At 36.8% G+C, this 24,535-nt stretch overlaps 1 protein-coding gene and 1 pseudogene across 3 annotated transcripts; both read left to right on the forward strand.

Moving 5' to 3' along the window:
- The first annotated feature begins 4,104 nt into the window (after nucleotides 1-4,104).
- Nucleotides 4,105-6,370, forward strand: LOC127456011 (snRNA-activating protein complex subunit 5-like). Of its 3 annotated transcripts, none has more exons than XM_051724285.1 (5): nucleotides 4,106-4,226; nucleotides 5,296-5,332; nucleotides 5,454-5,572; nucleotides 5,734-5,808; nucleotides 6,028-6,370. In XM_051724285.1, the coding sequence occupies exons 3-5, from the start codon at nucleotides 5,483-5,485 to the stop codon at nucleotides 6,193-6,195; spliced, it is 333 nt and encodes a 110-aa protein (XP_051580245.1). In that variant the 5' UTR covers nucleotides 4,106-4,226; nucleotides 5,296-5,332; nucleotides 5,454-5,482; the 3' UTR covers nucleotides 6,196-6,370. The 3 variants fall into 3 exon arrangements, with proteins under 3 accessions (XP_051580243.1, XP_051580245.1, XP_051580244.1); XM_051724284.1 differs by having other exon boundaries at nucleotides 4,121-4,226; nucleotides 5,296-5,342; nucleotides 5,453-5,572; XM_051724283.1 differs by lacking the exon at nucleotides 5,296-5,332 and having other exon boundaries at nucleotides 4,105-4,226.
- Nucleotides 6,371-7,735: 1,365 nt separating this feature from the next.
- Nucleotides 7,736-22,905, forward strand: LOC127456015 (lactase-like protein; annotated as a pseudogene).
- Nucleotides 22,906-24,535: the final 1,630 nt, after the last annotated feature.

The following is a 24,535-nucleotide window of genomic DNA, read 5'->3' on the forward strand; positions in this document are numbered from 1 at the left end:
GAATATTATTCCCATGTCAAACTACTGGAGCTCGGGACACTCACTAATTGACTCTCAATGGTGCAATTTTTTCTTTACCACTCCCACGCCATTCCTCCTCTCTCTTTCATGCATTTTTTGCCTCTATATTTTGGCATGTATACTTTTCTCTCTATTCCTGACATTCTTTAACTGCTTGGTTCCTCTCTCTACCTCATTTGCCTCTCCATCACTGTTGCTTTGTGAAAACTGAGTCAAAACTTCCTGACTTCACTGTTCAAAGGTCAATCCGGCTGGCTCAGTCCTCCTCCCTGTTCCCCCCTTTTCTTCCTCCTCCTTTCCCTTTTGTGAGGCCCCCTCAAAAAGCACGCCCAGCTCTGCATTCCTCAGTCATATAGCACCTTCAAACGGAGCAGTGGTGCAGCCCAGTGCTGGGCTTGCGGCAGCCCCCACAGTCTATCTCGAGGAAAGGTCTCACTGTGAGAAAATGCAGGCCAGCAGCATCCTGGCCACTTTGATGACAGGAAGAAGGCCCTGGAGGGCTCTGGGGGCCAGACTGGTATATGCAGCACATTAGTCCCCTGAGCCATAGTCCAGACTTAAGACCTCCATGAGAAGTCCCCTCACACACGCAAACACTCACTTACTCACACACATAGCCAGTATCAGAATGATTTTCAAGGACATTTTGATCTTTATGGTGGAATTTGTTTTTCTTAACATATAAAAACAGTGTGTCGCCCAGTTATTTTAAATACTTAAATTGAATCAATTAATTGAACTAAATTATCAATTTGAACAATTATTACAATTCTGAGATATATGTGAAAGTCTGTTACGTAGCTTCTGAAGGGCAGCACTATATAATCATATTCTTTTGTCTCTTATATTCATATGAACTCTGAAAAGGGTGCGTAGATAGATAGATAGATAGATAGATAGATAGATAGATAGATAGATAGATAGATAGATAGATAGATAGATAGATAGATAGATAGATAGATAGATAGATAGATGGATGGATGGATGGATGTTAGTTTATAGATAGAAAAAAAGAAAGAAAGAAAGAAAGAATTTTAAATAACTGGTCGTCCTTGTTTAAGATTGCACACCTTTCTACAGGCTAATGTCACAGTACATTCAAATATAATCACTGTTTCAAGTGATTCACTGTTGTGAGTGTTTTCTTCAAGTTCAAATTTAGTTTTTCCTTAGAATTCTTTTTAATCAAAAGCCACTTCACTGTTGAGACAGTGAATGCAGATATCTGACAGCTACAGTTCACTAAAATGTCTGCAAAGGTACTTAACCATTTACCAGATGGGCCTAGAATACAAGCTAATGAAATATTTAAATTATTACATGGTAAAAATGTAACATAAAAAAAGCAATTCATTATGGGGGGCATTGATTTGCCTCCACATTTTAAATATGTGAGCCATCTTTGTCACCTGAGGTGGCATTTTCCCCTCAAGCCCTTAATAATTTCTAACCCTGCTACTAGCAAACTTAATCTCTTGTCTCTCTCGTGCCTGTGCATGGAACTGGCAGCTGTGTAATCCCTGCACCATTTCCCCTATGACCCCAAAAGAGACAGACAGCAGCACTGTGGGCTCCCCCTGCACTGACGGAGTGCTCCAGTTACATCCCTGTGACCACTCTGGCATAAACGCACACATACACTGCACAGGCACTAAGCTCTCATTGGGGGATAGAGACGTGACATTAGAGGAGGGGGAGGTTGGCCAGGTTTGTTTTCAGAGCTCCACACGTCTCCTGTGACCATCATTCAAGCTCTGTGCTAAATTCTAAGACCTGACCCTCTCTAAACCCAGTGAACTCACCTATGGATGGCAGCACCAGGCCATCTGTCTGCCACAGCCATTGCCTTTGTTTTTACCTCCCCAGGGAAAAAAAAAAAATGCTTATCTGGGGAGGTAAATCATGTATACAATACAATGCTGCAATCAACGAGAGAATGTTTCCGATGAAAAAGTCCATGTCCAGTCTATGGCTTTTAGTCCATGTCTATTAGCTTGGAAGATGCTAGTGTACTAGTGTCTAGTGCTAATGAACTTTAAGCAGATATTTAAAATTTACAGTCTTTCTCTTTGGGAAAACTGACTAAAATATTGATAAATCAGCCTATACTACACAGACTTTTGTCCAATTAAATGCTCTTTAGAATGAGAATGTCAACTTATCCCACATGCCACCAACCAGCAAGTAGCAAATACTTTGATATGTCCCACCCAAACTTCCTGTTTCAATAGAAAATACGTCAACACAGGAAAGAAAACTGTGCTCGTCAAGCACTTTCATGGGATCTTTAATATTTTGGTGAATTTATGACTGCTTTCATCAATACATAAATACAGTAAGCTCTACTTTATTAAACTATGTCATGCCATGATAGCAGTCTTTGTTAAAATACAAAGCTTTTTTGAAAAAATAAATGGAGGGGAAAAATGGAGGAAAAAAATACCATAATATGACTGCTGTAGTGTAATTAAGGAATGAAACAGACAGGTATGTCCACGGATTGGCTTGTTCCCTGCAGGGTGTCCAGTGGTGCTCTCATGCTGTGTATCAGTGTACACATCTGGATGAGTTTAGTCAAGGAATCCTATAAAAGAAATAGGCTCTCCTAACATTTTGAGAGACTGATTAAGAGAGCTTTTAGATGTGCTTCACATCAATGAGTTCCATCTGTGATTTATGTGTGTTTTCTTTAAATACTGTATGCTTTTTTTCTTTTTTTTTTTAATTTCCTGTCTTTGTGGATTGTTTGGGCATGTGCAAACTTTTAAATGAATACTCCATTTTCAGACTTAGGTTATATTCTTCAGTTGGTGCTTGAGACATACTGTATAAGAGTAGCTTATATCCCAAGAATAGAGTGCATGGAGAATATGGAGTTTAACTTTGGAGTTTGGAGTTTTCCTTTCATGTCATGTAACCAATTCCAGTCTTCTAATGCAAAACATGCATAAGGACAGCGCATAATATGTTTTGTATGTGATACATAAAGACAGTCCTAATAAATAATGTTCCCTAGAAATAATCTTGGATGCCCTTCTGAGCAGCCACTGCTTCCAAGCTGACACTGAGTTTTTTATTAGATCAAGCAGTTGAATAAATGAACAATGCCCTCTAATGGTGCCACAGACTTTGAAATACTTTAAAAAATCCAAACATCAATAGGTTAAAATCAGCTCAGGAATACAAGTTTAATGTTGCCTTCTCGTGATCTGAGAAGCAGGTTGGTATTTTGATTAGTGGACTCAAAACATGCACTACATTTGCAACGAATTAGGCTTCCTGGTGCTGTAAAGTTGACACCATCCAGTTCAAACATCTCCATATGCAGGTGAAGACAGCACAGCAGGTAACTGGGGGACAGATGTAAACTTATGTGCTCTCTCTTACACTGTTTTCTCTGTTCTCTATTAGAGCCCCTAATCTTAGATGTTAGACGCACAGATGACATTATATACTCCCAGTGGCCAGTTGGCTCAGTAACTTTCACACAGAAAGTAATGTATGTATGTATGTTTACTTGTTTATCATGTTCATGATTACCCTAAATTAGACAAAATTGTGGACCTACTTGTGGTCTACTGTTGTTTAATAACGAAATAGGGTCTATTGCAAATTTTCGAAAATAGATATTTATCTCTATATTAAGTACAGATCTAAAAAATGTTCTGCAAGAAAACTGAGCGTCAGAGACACATCAATACATAGAGAAAAAACAATGAGTGAGCGTCTCATTCCAAAAACATTCCGTCTTTTGTGAAAAGGTATATTCTCAATTTGACCACAGAGTGTCGCTAATGCGCTCAGTGCAGAGTGTGAGTGTGTGTGGAACGGTGGTCTGTCAATATTAAGTTTGGGTGTGATTGATTATTGGCCTTTAAACATACAATATATATATATATATATATATATATATATATATAAAGTTAAGCGTATTCCTCCCTGACGTAGACTTTATTATGTATTCTTACTGTTTTAGTAATATACATTAAAAAGTTCAGAGAAAAAGCAGCTATGCCTGAGCGACTGTGCAAGTATCTGCGTAGAACGAAACTGTGTAGACTCTCCAACGTTTGCTTAGTGCGCATGCGCACAATGGTGCACGTGACATTTTCAGCAAAATGCTACGTCTGTAGAGTTGAAGATAAAACAAATACAAACTTTCATCGGAATAATGCACGTTCCACAGAGCGTGTAGAATCGCTAAAGTAAGTCAAGCACTTTTGGACTATGTGGCTAAAAAAGAGAGGAGTGTCGCTTAACGAATCAAATTGCTTGAAATTGTATTTACTTCCACTAGCTTGCCTGCTAAACGAGCTGTTTGTTTGTTACACTACATTATTTTAAAGTGGGTTCTGAGCGTATTTTAAATTAGATTAAAAGGTAATAATAATAATAATGAAAAAAGACATTGTTTGTTCAATGTCTAAACTCGTTATCAATGGGTAATGCAGCACAGTTGCCAGGAAAAGGAAACAGCAGCTTGACAAGCATAAGAGATCAGGACGAACACAATGTACTTCTGAATCAAAGAGCAACTGCAGACACAAATATTCCATTAATTAACGATTATTAGAAGCATGCCTTTATTGCTATCATCTACAATTTGATATTAAAGCCTGTACAGTTAATTTGAGCTTGTCTGCCTGCAACTTTTGACAACAGATCATTCCTTTTTGCCTTTTGTAGTAAATGTAGTGAAAATAGTGTTTGTTCACCAAAAAATAATAATAAGAATAATTCTCTCATCATTTACTCACCCTCATGCTATCCCAGATGTGTATGACTTTCTTAAGAGTCTTCTAAAGATATTTAGAAGAATGGTGGCCAGAACATTGAATCTCCAAAAATCACATAAAGGCAGCATAAAAGTAATCCATAAGACTCCAGTGGTTAATCCATGTCTTCAGAAGCGATATGATAGGTGTGGGTGAGATACAGATCAATATTTAAGTCCTTTTTAACTATAAATCTCCACTTTCACTTCCACATTCATCTTAATTTGTTTTTTTGTCGATTCGCATTCTTCATGCATATCGCCACCTGCTAGGCAGGGAGGAGAATTTATAGTAAAAGACTTAAATATTGATGTTTCATACTCACACCTATCATATCACTTCTAAAGATATAGATTTAACCACTGGAGTCGCATGGATTACTTTTATGCTGCCTTTATGTGATTTTTGGAGATTCAATGTTCTGGCCACAATTCACTTGCATTGTATGGACCTACAGAGCTGAAATATTCTTCTAAAAATCTTAATTTGTGTTCTGCAGAAGAAAGAAAGTTATACACATCTGGGATGGCATGAAGGTGAATAAATGGGGAGAGAAGTATCATTTTTGGGTGAACTGTTCCTTTAACCTTGAGGTTTTATTGTTATTCAGCAAAGTAAAAAAAAAAAAAAAAAATCCTCTTGTGGTTTTGTGTCCAGTAATGCTGTAGAAACTGTCATCCACTATCATGCTGAGTCGCCTTCAGGAGCTCAAGAAGGAAGAGGAGACTCTTCTGAAAATAAAAATCATGCTTCAAGATCAGCTGAATAGGCTTAAGGTAAGACCTTGTGTGTTCTTAGAGCCCATTAAAAAAGTATGTTTTTTAAACATTTCACAATAACATGCACATACATACTGATATATGCATAAATACAAACATTTTTATATATTCAGAGCAGGTTTAACTGAAAACTGATTGTCTTTGCATTTGTTCATCAGTTTGAAGAGGGGACCCTGAAGTCAATGATCAATGCTCAGTCTGAAGAGAGCCCGAATGAAGTCCCTGTCCCTGAGGTAAATAAACACAATGATATAATCCCATGTTCAGGACAGAGGGAACAAATGAATCAGTTATTGGAAAAAAACAAACAAAAAAACAATAAAAAATAAACATTGGTTGACCACTAATCTGAATATGTTTTATGTTAGGTTAATGTGCAATTAATAGGCAATGGACATTTATGTCCATTAAGATGTATTTTTATTATTAAGATTTATGTTTGTCGTGCACAGGTGGAAATCAACCTTGATGACGAGAGTGAGATCAACCAGACCAAACTAGCATTGGGTGCTCCAAAAGACTACGACATGGAAGAGGAAGAGGATGAGGAAGATGATGATGATGCAGACGATGACCTCGAAATGGTGCCAGATGATGAAGAGGAAGACGATGACTGCTGACTGTACCTGGAAAAAGAGAACATTGCAATGTGCACATATGGCATGCTGAAAGATGTTTGCGCAAAGGGACTATAACTTTCACTCTCTATGTCTTAGATTGGTGTTGCTTTAGATAAACCGTTGGTTCACCCATCTATTGAATCATCCCAAAAAAAAAAAAAAAAAATATTACAAATGATGTGTAGCACAAAAAAAATTCTTCTTACTCTGCTGTTGAACAAGCCTGCACTGTTATTGTATTTTCTAAATACATTTAAATGGTAAATTAAAGATTGCACCAATCATAGTTCATGGTGTTTACCAAGTGATGCTGTACTATTTAGGCTTTAATTCATATTATATTGTATTGAGATTGAATGCAGTATGATTATGAAGCTGATGGTAAGTATTGTGTATGTAAACCATGTGTTCATGTTGTGAACTTGCAGAGGTATTTTTCTATTTAGAAGAGCGACTGTGTGGAATAAATTGTATGTATTCATGGGCATGAAAATTGTTCTTGCTGAGCCAGTATTATAACTTTTTTTGTACTTCATGTGAAGCATTGTTAATGTACAATAGGTCCCTATGTTTTCTTAGAGATTTAAAAAAAAAACATTTGTTCTGCGGATTTTGAAGGTGCTCATTTTAAATAAAGTGGAATTGCATTTAAAAATGTTTCAACATAGCACTGTTTCCTTAACAGATTGGTGCATATTGATTATTTTTTTCTGGTTAGGATGCACATTCATTGTCAATTGCCTTGATGTTTATGTATGATGTGTGAATGGCATTTTTACATCACCTCCTAGGTACATGGTAATAAAGACGAATGCGATCAGCAATGATCTCTTGTACCTGTTGGCCAGCATTGTTGATATAATAATTTACAGTTTCTCTGACAATAGATTTCTGTCTTCTCCCAACCACAGACAACCTGCAATGCAGTACAGTTCAGCACTTTCCAAACAGCTGTCAACAATGTACTACACTTTACAAAAAGAGCAGGGATAGCTATTGAGAAAGGTGGAGGCACGATATACTGCCAACAATGATAGTTCGATATTGTTTGCTGGACACAGAGAGGTGTTTTCCCTCTGCCTGTGAAAATGAATATTTTTCTTTCCAATAGGGAGTGCAAAATAGATGACTGCATACATAAAATGCTTAGTTTTAAACTGAAAGTATGCAAAGTTTTAAGTTTGATGCTAAGTTATACATTAGATAAGACAAGTTAGAATAACACTATATCAGAAATGTTACGCCAATAATATTAGAGAAAGGTTAGTATGTGAAATAGACATTTATCTTACATCAGTTGTATAATACAGTACTTGGGGTCAGTTTATCCTTCACACCATGTGCCATCATTGTTATACTAAACACAGGAGTATTAGCCTCACCAACATTAACTTTTCTTACAGAGTGAAACCCTCATTTGTAAGAGATCTGTCCACCATTGCAAAATGTGATCACAGTCCATTGACCCTCAATAGGAAAGCTTTTGGTTCTACATTGGGGTCATGAGACCACTGTCAGTACAGGATAGTTCTTTGCCCCCAGGCTGAACAGTAATAGACTTTGTATGAGAGGTGGATGTGAATCATGGTGTTGGATAATTTTCTTCAATTTGAATGAAATTTCCACTAGGAATCAATGCAACTCCTGGGAGAGGTATGTGTACAAAAATCAGTGATGTCAGCTGGTATGTTCAGTTTGATATAGGTTTGAGATGTTTGACTTAAAGGAATAGTTCACCTAAAAATGAAACTTCTGTCATCCTTTACTCCCTCATGTTGCTCAAACCCCATATGACTTTCTTCTGCCTAACAGAAAAAAAAGGAGAAGATATGCAGAATATTAGGGACTGATAGCTTCAGTCACCATTCTCTGTCATTGCATCTTTTTTCCCATACAATGAAAGTGAATGGTGACTAAGACTAAACATTTTGCCTACATCTCTTTTTGCGTTCTACAGAAAAAAGAAAGTCATATGGGTTTGGAACAACAAGAACGTGACAAAAGATTTTTTCATTTTTGTGTCAAATATCAATTAAAAGAATAGTTCACTCAAAAATTTTAATTCTCTCATCATTTACTCACCTTCATGCCATCCCAGATGTGTATGACTTTCTGTCATCTGCTGAACACAAACCAAGATTTTTAGAATAATATCTCAGCTCTGTAGGTCCATACAATGCAAATAAATGATGGCCAGAACTTTGAAGGTCCAAAAAGCACATAAAGGTAGTTTATAAGTAATCTACAAGACTCCAGTGGTTATATCCATGTCTTTAGAAGAGATATGATAGGTGTGGGTGATAAACAGATCAATATTTATGTCCTTTTTAAGTCCTTCTTTTGTTTTTGGCGATTCACATTCTTTGTGCATATCGCCACCTACTTGCCAAAGAGGAGAATAATAGTAAAAAAAGTTTTTAAAAAAAGTACTTAAATACTGATCTGTATGGATTTAACCACTGGACTAAAATTCTAAAAATCTTTGTTTGTGTTCAGCAGAAGAAAGAAAGTCATCCACATCTGGCATGGCATTAGGGTGAATAAATGATGAGGAAAATTTTATTCTTGGGTGAACTATCCCTTTAAAGACTTCATACAAGAAGCTTAAGTATGAATTGATGAATTGAATCATGATCTGAACGGTTTTTATGTTTTAGGTGGCTAAACATTGTTATGTCAAGACTAGGGTAACTACCTCTCTGATCAGGAGAGCGTGGCACTGACGAGGGACCATGAGCTGGAGCTGAAAGTGGGAATATGATGCTGTCACACCGTGTTGGACGAGTTTGTCATGTGCTTGTGCTGGTGTTGTGTCTGTTTGCGGCTGAGGACTTCGACTGGACAGCGAACAACCAGGACTCCTTCCATTATGGCACTTTTCCAAATGGTATGATACAGATCTCTATCTCAACATTAGTGTTTGGCCTTTTGAACTGGTGCAACCATACAACCATTGGACTTCAAGATGTGAAATACAGTTCTTGCACTTGTGTATTACAGTGTATTCTTATCTGAAACTCCCTATGATTTTTATGTATTTATTAAAGAGGAAGTTTACCTTAAATTCTTACAATTCTGTCATCCTTTTCTCACCATTATGTTGTTCTACACAAGGGGTCGGCAACCTATTCCAGGGGTACCAACACTGGTAAGTGAAGGGATAATCACTGGCACACCAGCAAAAGCCAGAGAGTAGGCTATTTTATTTAAATAAATTCCTCACCTGCATTCCAATCTACATCTTGATGTAATCCTTCCTCATGATCACACAGCATCATGATCTGGGAGGCTAATCAAAAAGTTAAAATGTGATGAGACTGCAGTATACCCAACAGACTCGTGCAGCGCGTGCAAGCCATTCACACATCACAAGCCGGCAGCGCTTCACGTTTGGTTAATCACTAAGTAAACACGCCTGCTTTGCTTGCTGCATGGATGAAAGCCTACATTCCGTGTTTAATTTTCTTTTTGCTTTCAGGACAACACGTGATGTAATAAGGAAACACCACTATTAATTTTGAGATTTCCAACCCAGCATACAGTTACACCCTCCTTAAACTAGTCACACTCAAAATTACATTAAACTTATTAAAAGATAAAACAAGCCCACATCGTGTGGTTAAAAAAATCTGAGTCTATTCAAAATATAAATTAAACCTGGAAATAAAGTTTTAGGATTTTTACGGTGCTATTTACTGAAAAGGGCTAAATAGCTGATCCGCTTTTGATGCCCGAATGGCTCAGCTGATGAAAACACCCTGCGTGATCATGAGGAAGGATAACATCAAGATGTAGATTGGAATGCAGGTGCGAAAAACGTCATATAAACAAAATAGCCTGTTCCACTCTCCCTGTTGCTTGCGAACTAGTTATTACATTATTACATTGACATAATAAAATAAATATTTAAGATTCCACACAATTTCGTGGTCAGTAATCAAATAAGCAAATTTGTGGCATTAACAGTGTTAACTCATTTTGTACAAAAGGACAGGTTTCTTTCATTAAAGCACTTTCACAAGATGCTCTGATCATGATTATATCATAATCATCAGGTTTTGCACAAAATTTTCACTCAAATTGTTATGCTGATAATGTAATTTGTAATGAAAAATAAACAATTATATTAGAAAAATGCAAAATAGAAATAATTTCACAAGTGGACTCATACTTAGGAAAATCGCATACATTTGCATGTTTTTGTTTTTGCTTTTTGTTGTTGTTTTTGTCAAAAAGGTTGCCGACCACTGTTGACTTTCTTTCTTCTGTGGAACACAAAAGGAGATGTTAGGAACAATGTTAGCATCAATCACCATGCACTTTCATTGCCATACCGTGAAAGTATATGGTGACTGAAGCTAGCATTCTGCCTAACATCTCCTTTTGTGTTCCACAGAAGAAAGAAAGTCACAGAACTACATGAGGTTTAGTAAATGATTACATAATTTTAATTTTTGGGTGATCTATCCCTGTTATGCCTGCTGAAAATTAAAAACTTTCTTCAGTAACCCCATTATAATGGACGAGGCACATGAAGTATATATTGAAGTTCCTTGAGCGGGATGTCTGGGATTCATTTAAGGGGTGCCTAGATGTTCTCCTGAGGGTTCTCCATAGTGAATCTTTTAATTTTTACTGTGGGTTTCCTGCAGTTTATGGTGGGAAAAGACCCTTTGTCGTTTCATTTTTGTCAGGATTTTTGTGGGGCGCCGGTGGTTCAGACTATCAAACCGAAGGAACCTGGGACAAAGATGGGAAAGGGCTGAGCATCTGGGATGTGTTCACTCTGGAGACTCTTCATGTGAGGGATACTACAGAATCAAGGTGACCACAAATTCTCCAATGGGATATTGCTTCTTCCTGTGCCACTGCCTACAAAATTACCCAGCTAGGAAGTTTTGCCTTTATTTTGCTATGTAGGATGATATCTCACTGATGAAAGAGCTGCACCTGAATCACTACCGGTTCTCCATCTCCTGGCCCAGGATCATGCCCACTGGCATCAGATGTAAGTGTCTGTACTGCTGCCTATCATTACCCTTAATTGAATCTGAGAAAGTATTTACAAGCAATTTAATGTCTTTCATTCAGATTAAGTCATTTTCATTGAGCCAACATAATTTAGTTGGATTAGATCAAATCAATTTAGTATAGTAGTTTTAACTCACTTTATAAGGTTTTGTTCAATTAATTTTCTTATGTAGGTCCAACTTAATTTATCTGAATAATCATTAGGATATGCCAGGTAACCAAGTGTAAGTACAGTGAAACTGTTGCACTGTAAATTGAATCGCAACTGCTTACAGAGTTCAACAGCACTCAAATCATGTGTTGAAAGTGATAGTCTATCCTAAACCTAAGCACAAGCGCCAATCTTCACCACAATTCCAGCATAACTCTCTTTTTAAATAACAATATATATCCAGTCCTATGCAGAATATGCTAGGAAATGGAAATCTCCTGCCCAGTTTCATCACGCTACATTAACATCACAAATGAATTCATGTACTTTAGTCCCAGCTTAAATGGATTAAGTAAACTTTTACAAATATAAATGGATAGCATTAAAATAAGTTGTGATGAAATGTTCTAGAATTGCGTTGCTTAAGTTTGTTTTAATTAAGTAAACTGAACAAGCAGCAAAATTATTATTTTTTTTTTATTATTTATTTATTTATTTATTTTGTGTGTATAATAGGTAAAACTGTACTATAGTACATACCTTTTATATTTATGATTGCAGGGGCGTAGATTCCGGGGGGAAGCCAAATCTATGCTCTTGTATGATTGTCATTACATTCCCATTATATTTGCAAATTTGTGTGTTTGCAGCTGACCATGTGAACGAGAAAGGAGTGAAGTACTATGATGTTCTTATTGACGAGCTGCTTGAAAACAATATTACTCCCATTGTGACCCTTTATCACTGGGACTTACCACAGGTGTGTATTCCAGTGACGGCCTGCATATATCTGTTATTATTTAGCATTCTAGTATATTGTGCAGTTCATTCAATAACCTCTTTAGAAAGCCATTATATAAGCTTGTCAGTTCCTTTTATGTTAGCCTGTTTATATCTATTTATTTTTTTACTATACAGTAATATTTATATATTTAAGACAGTTCAAAATATGGTTATAATTCTTCTGAGCACGGTGAGAAGCACTTCCAGAAGCATTTCCACTTTAGCACAGTTTGGTACGGTTTGATTACAAAACGGTTCCCGGCCTGGATTACTTAACCTCCTATTGCATTCAGAATCTGCATACAACTTTTGCATTCGCAGGTCAGTTTTGACCAGGAGGAATTCAAGCTTATAAATAATTAATAACCCAATGGTTTTCATCTAGAACTATGTAACTGTTCATACATATAAAAAGATTGATATTTTTGGCATGATAACTGGTCAAAATTGACCCACGAATGCAAAAGATGTAATTTTTTTTTTTTCTCAAATGGTTATATCTCAAACAATTTTATAAAAAAAAAACTGAAAAAAACAACAACAAAAAAAAGTTTATTTTGTATTTTGATAACTTGACAAAGTTTGGTTCCCATAATAACATTTATGTGGTATTTAAAAATTATTATCTACCTCTCCCGGGTCAAAAATGACCCGAACGCAATAGGAGGGTTAAATGTGCTGGTGGCGACTCACAGTTGGTCATTTGCCTAGTCAGTCCATTCTCATCCTCATTTTGCAGCACCATGTTGGAAAAGAAACCGTAACCATGCCAACAAACCCAGATCGATATGGAACAGCATGGTTCCACAATGAGAACCGTTGGTGGAAAAGCACTATGAGTCTCAAACTTTAATCAAAATAAAGTCACTTGAATACATTTAATTCATCAGCTGTATTGATGGAGTTGATATTAGCAATGGAATCCAACGCTTATTGGAGGATTAATCATTTATGGTTCTATCTGTACATTTTTGCCAGGTTTTGCGGGACAATTATGGAGGTTGGCAGAACATCAGCATGGTTAATTATTTCAATGACTTTGTCAAACTTTGCTTCGAGCGATTCGGGGAACGTGTGAAATACTGGATAACGTTTAATAACCCATGGGTATGCTCCCTCTGTTCATCACTGGTTAATGCATCCCATTGATGAAATGTGTCCAAAATATGCTCATTTATGTGCTCATTGTGTATCAGTCAGTGGCAGTGGAAGGATATGAGACTGGAGAACATGCTCCAGGAATGAAGCTCAGAGGCACTGGGGCTTACAGGGCAGCTCACCACATCATTAAGGTGACAAGACACATCACTGCCTGGGGCACACATTGTCAGAGGTGGGTAGTAACGTGCTACATATACCCCGTTACATTTATTTGAGTAATCTTTTGGGAAAAAAATGTATGTTTAATTGTGGGCCCTTTTTACTCTTACTCAAGTAAATTTCTAATGAAAAAAATTTACTTCGTTACAATGGGCGACATTCCTGTCATTACATTACTGGTTTTTATTTAATAAGTGTAAATAAATGCATAATTTATTGAGAGATTTTTGAAAGGGACTTTTACGACAGCGGAACTTTACAGCTGTGCTCTGTCACTGGAGTCGAGTCCACCATGCAGCAGCAGCAAGCACGCCAAATAAACACTTTCTTCGCTTCACATCATGAAAAAGAGTAGTTTTGTCATGCAGTGCCTTCATTTTGCACCAAGACAAGTGGATATGTCAAGATTAAAATTGCAGCGCGATAAAATTTGCCGATTATGATAACGTGGGCTTGTCTGTGTCATTGTCATTTTCAGGGTGATTCTGTCAATTAAAGTCATTTTTATTTGTATAGTGCTTTTCACAACACATAATTTCAAAGCAGCTTTACAGGAAATCATGCATTAACAGAAAATGAAACTGTAATATCTATAAAGTCTTAGAGTGATCATTGTGTAGTTTGATTAAATATGATTGTAAATTGTGTATAAAAATAAATAATTAAATAACAATTGTTATGGCAAGGAACACAAAACTTCATAAGATGTTGGAGAATAACCTTGGGAGAAACCAGGCTCACTGTGGGGGACAGTTCCCCTCTGGCTAAAAAGCATGGATATAATGCCAATATTAGTTATTCGTGAGCAGTACAAGTCATGGTTTAAAATGAGTAAACTAAGTAAGTGTTAAGGGCCAGTGTTTAAACAAAGATTTAGTATGAACTGTAAGATTAATGACTAATGTCTTTGAAGTTCATCCTGGATTAACTGCAGAAGTTCATATAGATGCGTTGTCCTTTGTTAGTTGGCTGATAAAGGCATTTGTTGGCAATTCATTGATGTATTTCATTTTAAGAGTGTAGTCCATCATTAGACCAAGGTGATGCAGGCAGAGATCAGTGATAGGTATCGCAGTTCAACCAGCAGGTCTTTTCGGTGAGGTCTATCCTATGTCAAGGTTCAGGCAGTGGAATATGAAGTATCCTATGTCTTATGGTTGGAGATAGCATCAGTTCATCCCCTGAAGTCCATCGTAATAGACTGAAGTGATGTCTGGCTGACACCGGCTGCATTTTGGTGTCATCACTCAGAGATGTAGCATTGGAGTCCGACACCAAGCAGGAACGGAGCTGGATCTGGCCGGCTCTGGTAACCTCGAGACAGGGAAACAAATAGAATAATATTAGCGTAGATGATGATAGATCATGATAAATGTTTCTGGTTCCGGCAGACCTAACTAAAGCAGCCTAACTGTGAGTTGATGGATAAATTATGTGTATGCCTGGCTAAATAGATGAGTCTTTAGTCTAGACTTAAACTGAGTGAGTGTGTCTGCATCCCAGACAGTGTTATGGAGACTATTCCATATTTTAGGAGCCAAATAGGAAAAGGATCTACCTCCTTTTGGGGATTTTGATATTCTAGGAACTATTAACAGGCCAGAATTTTGTGATCGTAATGAACGTGATGGAATATAGCGTGGTAGAAGGTCACTTAAGTAAAGCTTTGTACGTAGTTAAAAAAAACTTTTAATTAATACGAAATTTAACAGGTAGCCAATGTAATGATGAAAAAATGGGGCTAATATGATCATATTTCTTGCTTCTAGTCAGCATTCTGGCTGCTACATTTTGAACCAATTGAAGTTTATTTATTGAACTTGCAGGACATCCTCCCAGTAATGCATTACAATAATCTACAATAATCATGAACGCATTACTTCGTTTTTCAGCATCAGCAACAGAGAGCATGTGTCATAACAGCAATATTTCTGAGGTGGAATAATGCTGTTCTACAAACATTGGAAATTTGATTTTCAATGGACAGATTGGTATCAAATATAACACCTAAGTTCTTTGCTGTAGAAGACGATGTAACAGCAGCCGAGAGTCAAATTATATTTTAGCGGCTTATTTTTAGAGGTTTTTGGTCCAATCATTAGTACCTCTGCTTTGTTGGAATTGAGTAGAAGGAAATTTCTGGCCATCCAATCTTTGATTTCATTGATACACTCTGCTAATTTGGAGAATTGTGAAATTTCGTCAGGTTTCGAAGAAATATAAAGTTCTGTATCCATGGGCTCTTATGACCTCAGTTTATAAATGTACATTTTATATCAGTGTTGCAATATTTCAGTTCCTAAATCCATGTAAATATTTGCGTTATGTTTAAATGTCTTATGCTTTGCAGATCACGTTCTTGACTACTGGAGCACGAGCTGACAATATGTCTGCGCCTGCACAGCATTTCTGGGTTTGACAGATGTGGCGCGTTTTTCTCGTGGACAACAAAAAACAAGCTCTGAACTTAAATAAGCCCAACACACTTCCAAATACAGAGTTAAGTTGCAGTATACCCTTAGATAACAACTAATGATCTAAATTCTTTCGACACTGAAAATACTGTAACACTGATCTAAGAATCCAAACAGGACTTTAAAAAGCGACAGGACTTTTGAAATAGTGACAGTAGGCGTTAATAAAGCATGATCTGGTTTTGTTTAATTCAGCATTACATGTAATTGGGCCTGTGGGACATTGTTCATGTTTTTTCAGCATAATAAATACTAGAAACTGGTTTCCAAACTTCTCTTCTAATTGACAGATTCGTTCAAATCTTACAAGCGTCCTTAAAGTGGTAGTTCAACCATAAATTAATGTTCGATCATAATTTCCTCACCCTAATGTTTTTCCAAACCTGTGTGACTGCATGTTAAATATGTATTATGTAATGGAATATTGGGGCGTGATCGTCCATTATGTTTTATGTGAAAGTAACTAGTTACTCGCTACTTGAGTATTCTTTTAATTGGATACTTTCTTAATCTTACTCGAGTAGTTTTTTACATTACTATTTTACTTCTACTTGAGTAATATATATTTTTTAAGTAATTGTACTGTTACTTGAGTAAAAATGTTGGGTACTCTACCCACCTCTGCACATTGTACTCTGGCATTTCAGAATGATCAGAATGGAGTATCTCCAATACTTTTTGATTGGTTTGGTTTACTTACAGGCACATGCTAAGGTGTGGCACACTTACGATTCTCAGTGGCGAAGCAAACAACAAGGTATGAGCTTACAAATATCTCCTTTTGGTCAAGTATACTAAAATGAGACACACTCATTGAGACTTATTTTTGCTGGTCTGCTGCTTCCTTCTCCAGGTATGTTGGGAATTTCACTGTCTGGGGACTGGGGAGAGCCTGTGGACATCACCGACCAGATGGACATTGAGGCCACTGAGAGATATGTTCAATTTTACATCAGCTGGTTTGCTACACCTATCTTCCATGGGGACTATCCTCAAGTGATGAAAGATTTCATAGGTAGGCTTGCTACTGTGAAATGGTTAATTCACCCTAAAATGAGAATTCTGCCATCATTTACTCAAATTTATGTTGTTCCAAATCCAAATTTCTCTCTCTTCCATGGAACACAAAAGGAGATTTTAGGCAACATCAGTCCCCATTCACTTTCATTGTATTGAAAGAAAATGCAATGAAAGTGTAAGTTGGCTGAGGTTGTCAGTCACATCTTTTGTGTTCCATGTGGTTTAGAACAACATGGGTGAGTTGGGTGAACTCTCTCTTTAGGTAATAAATGGTGGTTTAAAATATGAGATTAAAAATGGCACAGATCAGCATTTCGATGACATCTAAGGAAGGAAAAGTGCACAGCAGGGCTTGGGAACATCTCGCCTCCCCAACTTTTCCTCTCAGGAGAAGAGCTATATCAAAGGCACCTGCGACTTCCTAAGTGTGGGGCACTTCACAACACGCTATATCACCAAAAAGAACTTCCCTTCCAACCGTGGCAGCACCTATTTCACAGACCGGGACATAGCGCAGCTGGTCGACCCACGCTGGCCTGATCCGGGTTCAGAGTGACTTTACTCTGTTCCTTGGGCTTCCGCCGACTGCTCAACTTTATAAAGGTGCACAAAAGCCGAGTAGGCTATGACCTGTATGTAAAAGCCTCTTGTTTCATACCATTTCCCCATGCTAAAGCGTTTACCCTGTTTTAATCTTAGTATTTTTAAAGAGATAGTTCACCCAAAAATGAAAATTCTCTCATCATTTACTCACCCTCATGCCATCCCAGATGTGTATGAATTTCTTTCTTCTGCAGAACACAAACAAAGATTTTTAGAAGAATTTTTCAGTTCGGGAAGTCCATACAATGCAAGTGAATGATGACCAGACCTTTGAAGCTCCACAAATCACATAAAGGCAGCATAAAAGTAATCCATAAGACTTCAGTGGTTTAATCCATGTCTTCAGAAGCAAAACGATAGGTGTGGGTGAGAAAAATATAAATATTTAAGTCCTTTTTTTACAATAAATCTCCACTTTCACTTTCTGAAAGTGAAGTGGAGATTTACGATAAAAAAAGGACTTAAATATTTATCTGTTTCTCACCCACACCTATCATATCGCTATATTCTTCTAAAAATATTTGTTTGTGTTCTGCAGAAGAAATAAAGTCATACACATCTGGGATGGCATGAGGGTGAATAAATGATGAGAGAATTTTTATTTTTGGGTGAATTATCCCTTTAAATGCAGATCTCCCCCATATCTGTAGTATTAATATCTTTGACAGTTTGATGTCAAGAATGGTGTGATGAGATCAACAAAAGCAGAATTTAGTGTTTAACATGACTTATGCCCTTGCTGTAGACTCAGTATGGTAACCCAATGATCTACATTACTGAGAATGTTGTCTCAGAGAAGATGATGTGCACAGAGCTGTGTGAAGACTGGAGGATACAGTATTTCAAGGATTACGTCAATGAGATGCTAAAAGGCAAGTGATCCACCAAATAAATGAACTTCTTAAATGCTATTTTGGACACCTGATATACATTTTTATATCTCAAACTTTTCACCTATAAGGTAGGTGGTAGGAATGTGGTGGAAGACTATGAGATGTGCTGCAAATCGAGTTGGATAAAAGTACCTGTTTAATGATAAATAATTATTTGCATTTTATTTGTTTTTCTCCTGCAGCTATCAGGGATGGAGTGAATGCGAAGAGCTACACTGCCTGGTCCCTCCTGGACAAGTTTGAATGGGATGAGGGCTATTCAGAGAGGTTCGGCTTGTACTATGTGGAATTCAGGAACAAAAACAAACCTCGCTACCCTAAGGCCTCTGTTCAGTTCTACAAGCGCATCATTAGGTCCAATGGATTCCCCAATCAGAGAGAGGTACTTCTAATAGATTTGATTTAAGATACTTATTAAAGGAGGAGGTTATAATTACCTAAAAATCATTAAAATAAATATAGAGTAGTGTGTCCAGTATCTCCCTTATATGTTTTAAACATTTGATTAACTGCCATGTTGAGGTAAGCTTGAATGAGAGTGTCTGTTTTAGTATTTAAATGTTACTTTGATTCAGTGGAATATTTACAGAGAGAATTTTGCAGTTAAGCAGTTGTGGGGACTATGCCAGCAGCCCCATGTTATCAACTAACAAGAAAATGACAAATCCAAAATTCCCAAGATTAGTATGTAATTATCATATAAATGGCATTTTCTAATTATTTTTCTATTGTGTTATTATGAACACAATTCGAATCATTGTCTTGGACACGTTCCAAACGTTTATATTCAGTTGATACAAAGCAAGAGAATGTAATATATAATGTTTTTTTATAAACTAAGTATTAAAGGTGGTGTAATCACAAAATTGAACAGGCAAGTTAAATACTACATAATTGGACAAATTATAAATTGCATCTTGAAAGGAGGGTCCATGTGAGAGGATCCATATGTAACAGACAGAAAAAGAAGAAATTATGAGACAATGACTGTATGTTCTGGATCAACATTGGCAGGTTGAGAACTGGAAGAGGACAGCTACAGAGACTTGCTCCTCCAGCAATCAGCTACTGGCTGCAGGTCAGTGAAGCATTGATTGTAACTTGTTGAAAAACATGTCAAACAGGGGCAAACAAGGAAAAAAACAATGTGTGGATCACAACATGAAAACAAATCAAGTAGCCTTTAATCAAGAAAACATGGGTACAAATTCCCCTTTAACAGTGCATGAGAACATTCCTAGTCTTCATCTGGGACTCCGCTGTTTTATTATGCTAACCCCATTTGTGGTTTGACTAGGTTTCTCCTTAACCACTTGTGTCCATAGGGAATTGGTATGCTTAGCATGAGAACGAATTGACAAAGACTTTGGTGGAGGTCTGAAATAGAGACCAAACTGAAACCTCTAACAGGATTTTTCTTTGTTTGCCCCTCCAGCTAGAAGAAAATCCAAGGAAAATAAGGATCATGCAGAGATGCCAAAGGTTTGGCCAGTGCATGATGAAGTTTAGACACTTGGGCACATATAGAAGTACTGCATTCTTTTGTTTTTGGCTTGGCAAATTCCAGGCAATGTCCTTAAAAGCCTCCAAATAATTGAATGGTTTGGTCAGTTCTTGTCTGTCCTGGTCTTGAGAAACTGGAATGTCTGAAATCTTTTGTCATGACCAGCTTTAGAGGCCATATAATGCCAGCTTCACTTTTCGATTTTAAAAGGGTTCTATTATACATGCATTCTTAATTAAGTGCCACAACATTAGACAAATAGCCAGATCAGATATATGGTCAAGATTGTAAACAAAAAGTCATGCTGCTGACACATGGTGACTATGTAGCACTTATGAACTTTAAAGGGGCAGTACATTTAAAAATGTTACAGTTGTTGTATAACAATGTTATACTAAACTGTTAAATTTCCACTGGAAGCCACAAAGGGCATTACTGACATATTGGGTATGGAGGTTATGCTGATGTGATTTTTCCCTCCCATTTTGACTAATGAATTTCTATGAATTTCGTTTGTGATTTCTGACAACAGATTTTTTTAAATCATTTCGATTCAGAGTGATTCACTGCTGAGTCATTTAGACTGATTTGTGAACCATTTCGACCAGTTCACTGAAAAAAATCTACTCAAAAGAGGGATTTGCTCAGAAATCGACTTCACTATGGCTTGCTAGCAAGTTCTTATCTACACAAGCTCCAACTAAAAGGGAATATTTATTTATTTTATTTTAATATTTAGCTGATTACATTTTTTTAACAGTGTAACTAGAAATAATTAAATCTACTATAGAAATTGCCATGACTTTTAAGATTTAGTTCATTTTTATGACTTTTCCAGGCCTGGAAATCACATTTTTTAAATTCCCTGATAGTTCCAGGTTTTCCATGACTATGGGAAGCCTGGACTTTTTGGGAACTCAGGAGATCAGAAATGTTTCAACATATACTTTTGGTGATCTGCTGCTTCAAGGTTTGTTCACAGTTACCTTTGCACAGCAAAACTTCGCAGGCAAAAAATGCGTGGGCTGATGTTAAGAGAGTGTGAAACCTGTACTGCCAAATCAAGCAACTTTCAATGCTTCAACTTGGTCAATGCTGGGAATTCATGTCAAAGTTCACCATACGTGAACCCCACGTGAAAATTGTACGCTGCAAAATTTCTTCACCATTGAAATTCCTGATTGTGTGGATTCCAATTGAAATGACTATATTTCGCCTGCTGAATTCTGCCATCCAAAGTTGAATTGGTAACACTTTACAATAAGGTTCAATTTGTTAACATCAGTTAACAACATTAAGTGAAATAACAATTAACAATACTTTTACAGCATTTATTCATCTTTGTTAATGTTATTTTCAACATATACTAATACATTTTTTAAATCAAAAGTTGTTTGTTAACATTAGGTAATGCACTATGAACTAACTTGAACAATGAACAATTGTTTTTTTATGAACTAACAAAGATTAATAAATGCTGTAAACACTATATTGTTATTTGTTTGTTGATGATACCTAATGCATAAACTAATGTTAACGAATGGAACCTTATTGTAAAGTGTTACTGTTAAATGTGACAGAGCCTTTAATGAAATCTTGCTTAGCTGAAGTTTTGTTGTAAGCAAACAATAATTTTATTATCTACATACATTTTTGGTGCTTTTTATTCTCATTATGGTCTACTATTAGGTCATTTTAAATAGCAATTATATGGCTGCAGAATGAACTAATGGACCCTTTTCACATATCCGGGTTGGAGAGCGGAAGGCGACGCATAGCAAGGTAAACTTGAATGGCAGTGAATGAGAGACCACAGCAAATGTAATTTTTGCTAACCTGTTTGCTCCAACAGCAAAAGAAAAATCAGCGATTACGCTTTCACAGCTTTGCAAAATAAGATAAAAATATAGAGCGCTAGATAACAGCAGTAAGAAGAGAAAAATAGGCAAACTTTTCTATCACTCCCTCAGCAGCTGTGTTAGAAGCCTCATTGCAGCTGTGGAAACTGATTTTTTAAATATTGGAAATATAAAAAGGTTTGCTACATTTACGTTGTAAAAGAAGGCGGAAACGCGTCATAACAGGTCTGTAAAAAGGGTCCGTAAGTGTCATAAACTAAAAGAATGCTTGTTAGATGCTGTCCTGTCACTTATAACCCACTTAACTGACAGTAAAGCTTTGTGCTGTTTTATTGTGAACTCACACAGCTGCCTTCAAAGGGTTACCGTGTACTGATGCCATACTAAGATTATTTAGTTCTCTTCATTAGAGGAACAACGGAATACAGCTGCCAATATTCTAAGACTTATTCATGGTAAGGAATCATACATACACACTCAAACACGACAGTTACAGAGTGTTTTGAAAAGAAATATATCAGCTCTCTGAGTGCTCTGTTTGCCAAAGCAGTGTGGAAATTGAATTAAATGCATTGGGCAAGGCTAACATATTTGAGCTGATAAACACTTAATGTCTCTTTGTGTTTGTGTTTCAGATCCTTTAACCAGCCACATGGAGATGGTGATCGAGATTGTGGTTCCCACGATGTGCACCCTCTGTATTCTCATCAGTGCTGTCTTTCTAATGTTCCTGCTGCGAAATGCAACTAGCACACAATGTTTTCAAACATTTAGTGCTGTGTGCAGCCAGGGACAATGAGGTTAAGGTCACTATGAAATATCAAATTTGAGGGTTATCACACTTTTTGACTAATTAATTTTCATGACTTGTAATCTAATATTTTAGAGCAGAGCATAATTAGAAAATATATATATATTCACTATAGACATTTTCATGACAATTTTCAAATTCCCTGATATTTCCTGATATTCCATGATCCCTTCATTTGAGAAACAATCAATTTCTAAACTATGGCCATGTTAATGTTTCCAAGAACTAAACTGTAGCTGTTATAACCCTAAATATCTGCAATAAATCCACATATTAATCCCTATTACTCCAATGCATTAACATACAGACTTTCATTAATAAAACCGTATAAACTGCAAAAGACAAAAGAATAAGAACTTTTATTTCTTAAAAGTCTGGAGAGTTCTTGTGAATCTCAATTCATGTCTCATGCAGTTTTGTTCATAATGTTGACTCCTACCAGTGTTAAGAGAAGCTGATGAGACTACTACTCACTATAGTCCTGTAGTAAGCCATTTTCTCATTTTCTCCACTCACAGACTCATCCAGGGGTAAATCTGTGTTTGTATAACCAGATAATTTTAAATATGTCATTTTAGTTTGTTTGTACAAGAATTTGAAAGAGAATACAAAGACACTATCCAGCAAACTGTTGAAAAGCATTTGCAGTGCAAAAGAAGCCACAGGCATGTGAGCACCAAATAAAAATAACACTGAAACTCTACAACAAAAGAAATCAAGTCTGTGTGGCAAAATATTTGATGGCTTCTCCTAAGTCAAAAATGATGTGGTCTACCAAGGGCTTGTCACTAAGATGCAATGATGTCTTGACCTCCCGTGACCACTGCCCACTAGACACCTCCACGCCCCAAGAGAATGGCTGTTCCCTGGGAGAGAAACGGCACACCAGCACAAAGTCACACACTTTTAAATCGCATTATACTGCCATTGCATGCAATATGTACCTGACACTGTCATGCAGACAGTACATAACATTTAAGAAATGTGCTTCTACTCACTTCTCATAAAAGTAGCTAATGAGTGCAGGCTTAATTTGCAGTTGGAACACATGGTCCTTATAATAATTGTTTTATAGTACTGCAAACAAGACCTAACATCGAAAAACATGTTTAGGACACACTAAGCACGATCAAACAACAGACATAAGAGTGCATTTTTGTGTTTACATTCACAATGTAACACTGAGTTACAGCAAGGGTTCCCACACCTTTAAAGGGATAGTTCACCCAAAAATGAAAATTCTCTCATCATTTATTCACCCTCATACCATCACAGATGTGTATGACTTTCTTTTTCTGAACACAAACAAAGCTTTATTAAAAGAGTATCTCAAATCTGTAGGTTTTTACAATGCAAGTGAATGGTGAACAGTGAAAAAGCAGTTACATTTTGGCCTGTTCTGACCCAAAAACAACTGGATCGCTTCAGAAGACATTGATTAATCCACTGGAGTATTATGGAGTACTTTTAAGCTCACATTTTCACTTTTTTGGAGCTTCAAAGTTCACGTCACCATTCACTTGCATTGTATGAACCTACAGATCTGAGATATTCTTCTAAAAATCTTTGTTTGTGTTCAGCAGAAGAAAGAAAGTCATACACATCTGGGATGGCATGAGGGTGAGTCCGCGAGCGGTGGATGCAAAGCAGGTTGAATTGGACTCGTGCTTGACACCGATGATTTAGAGTGCGGCTCGGCTCGAACATTAGGTGGGGATATTTTAACATGATAAGTGATGGTGGCTCAAGCTAACAGCCTCACAGCCTCTGAATACGCACAGAAAAACACTCTATTAATGCGCTGATATTCAAGAGAGTGATTGCCTCATTACTTTTGGGAATGTATACTTTAATAGACAACTAGGTAACGCAAATAGCAACAGAATGTGCG

Source organism: Myxocyprinus asiaticus, chromosome 18, assembly GCF_019703515.2.
Source record: "Myxocyprinus asiaticus isolate MX2 ecotype Aquarium Trade chromosome 18, UBuf_Myxa_2, whole genome shotgun sequence".
Lineage (NCBI taxonomy): Eukaryota > Metazoa > Chordata > Actinopteri > Cypriniformes > Catostomidae > Myxocyprinus > Myxocyprinus asiaticus.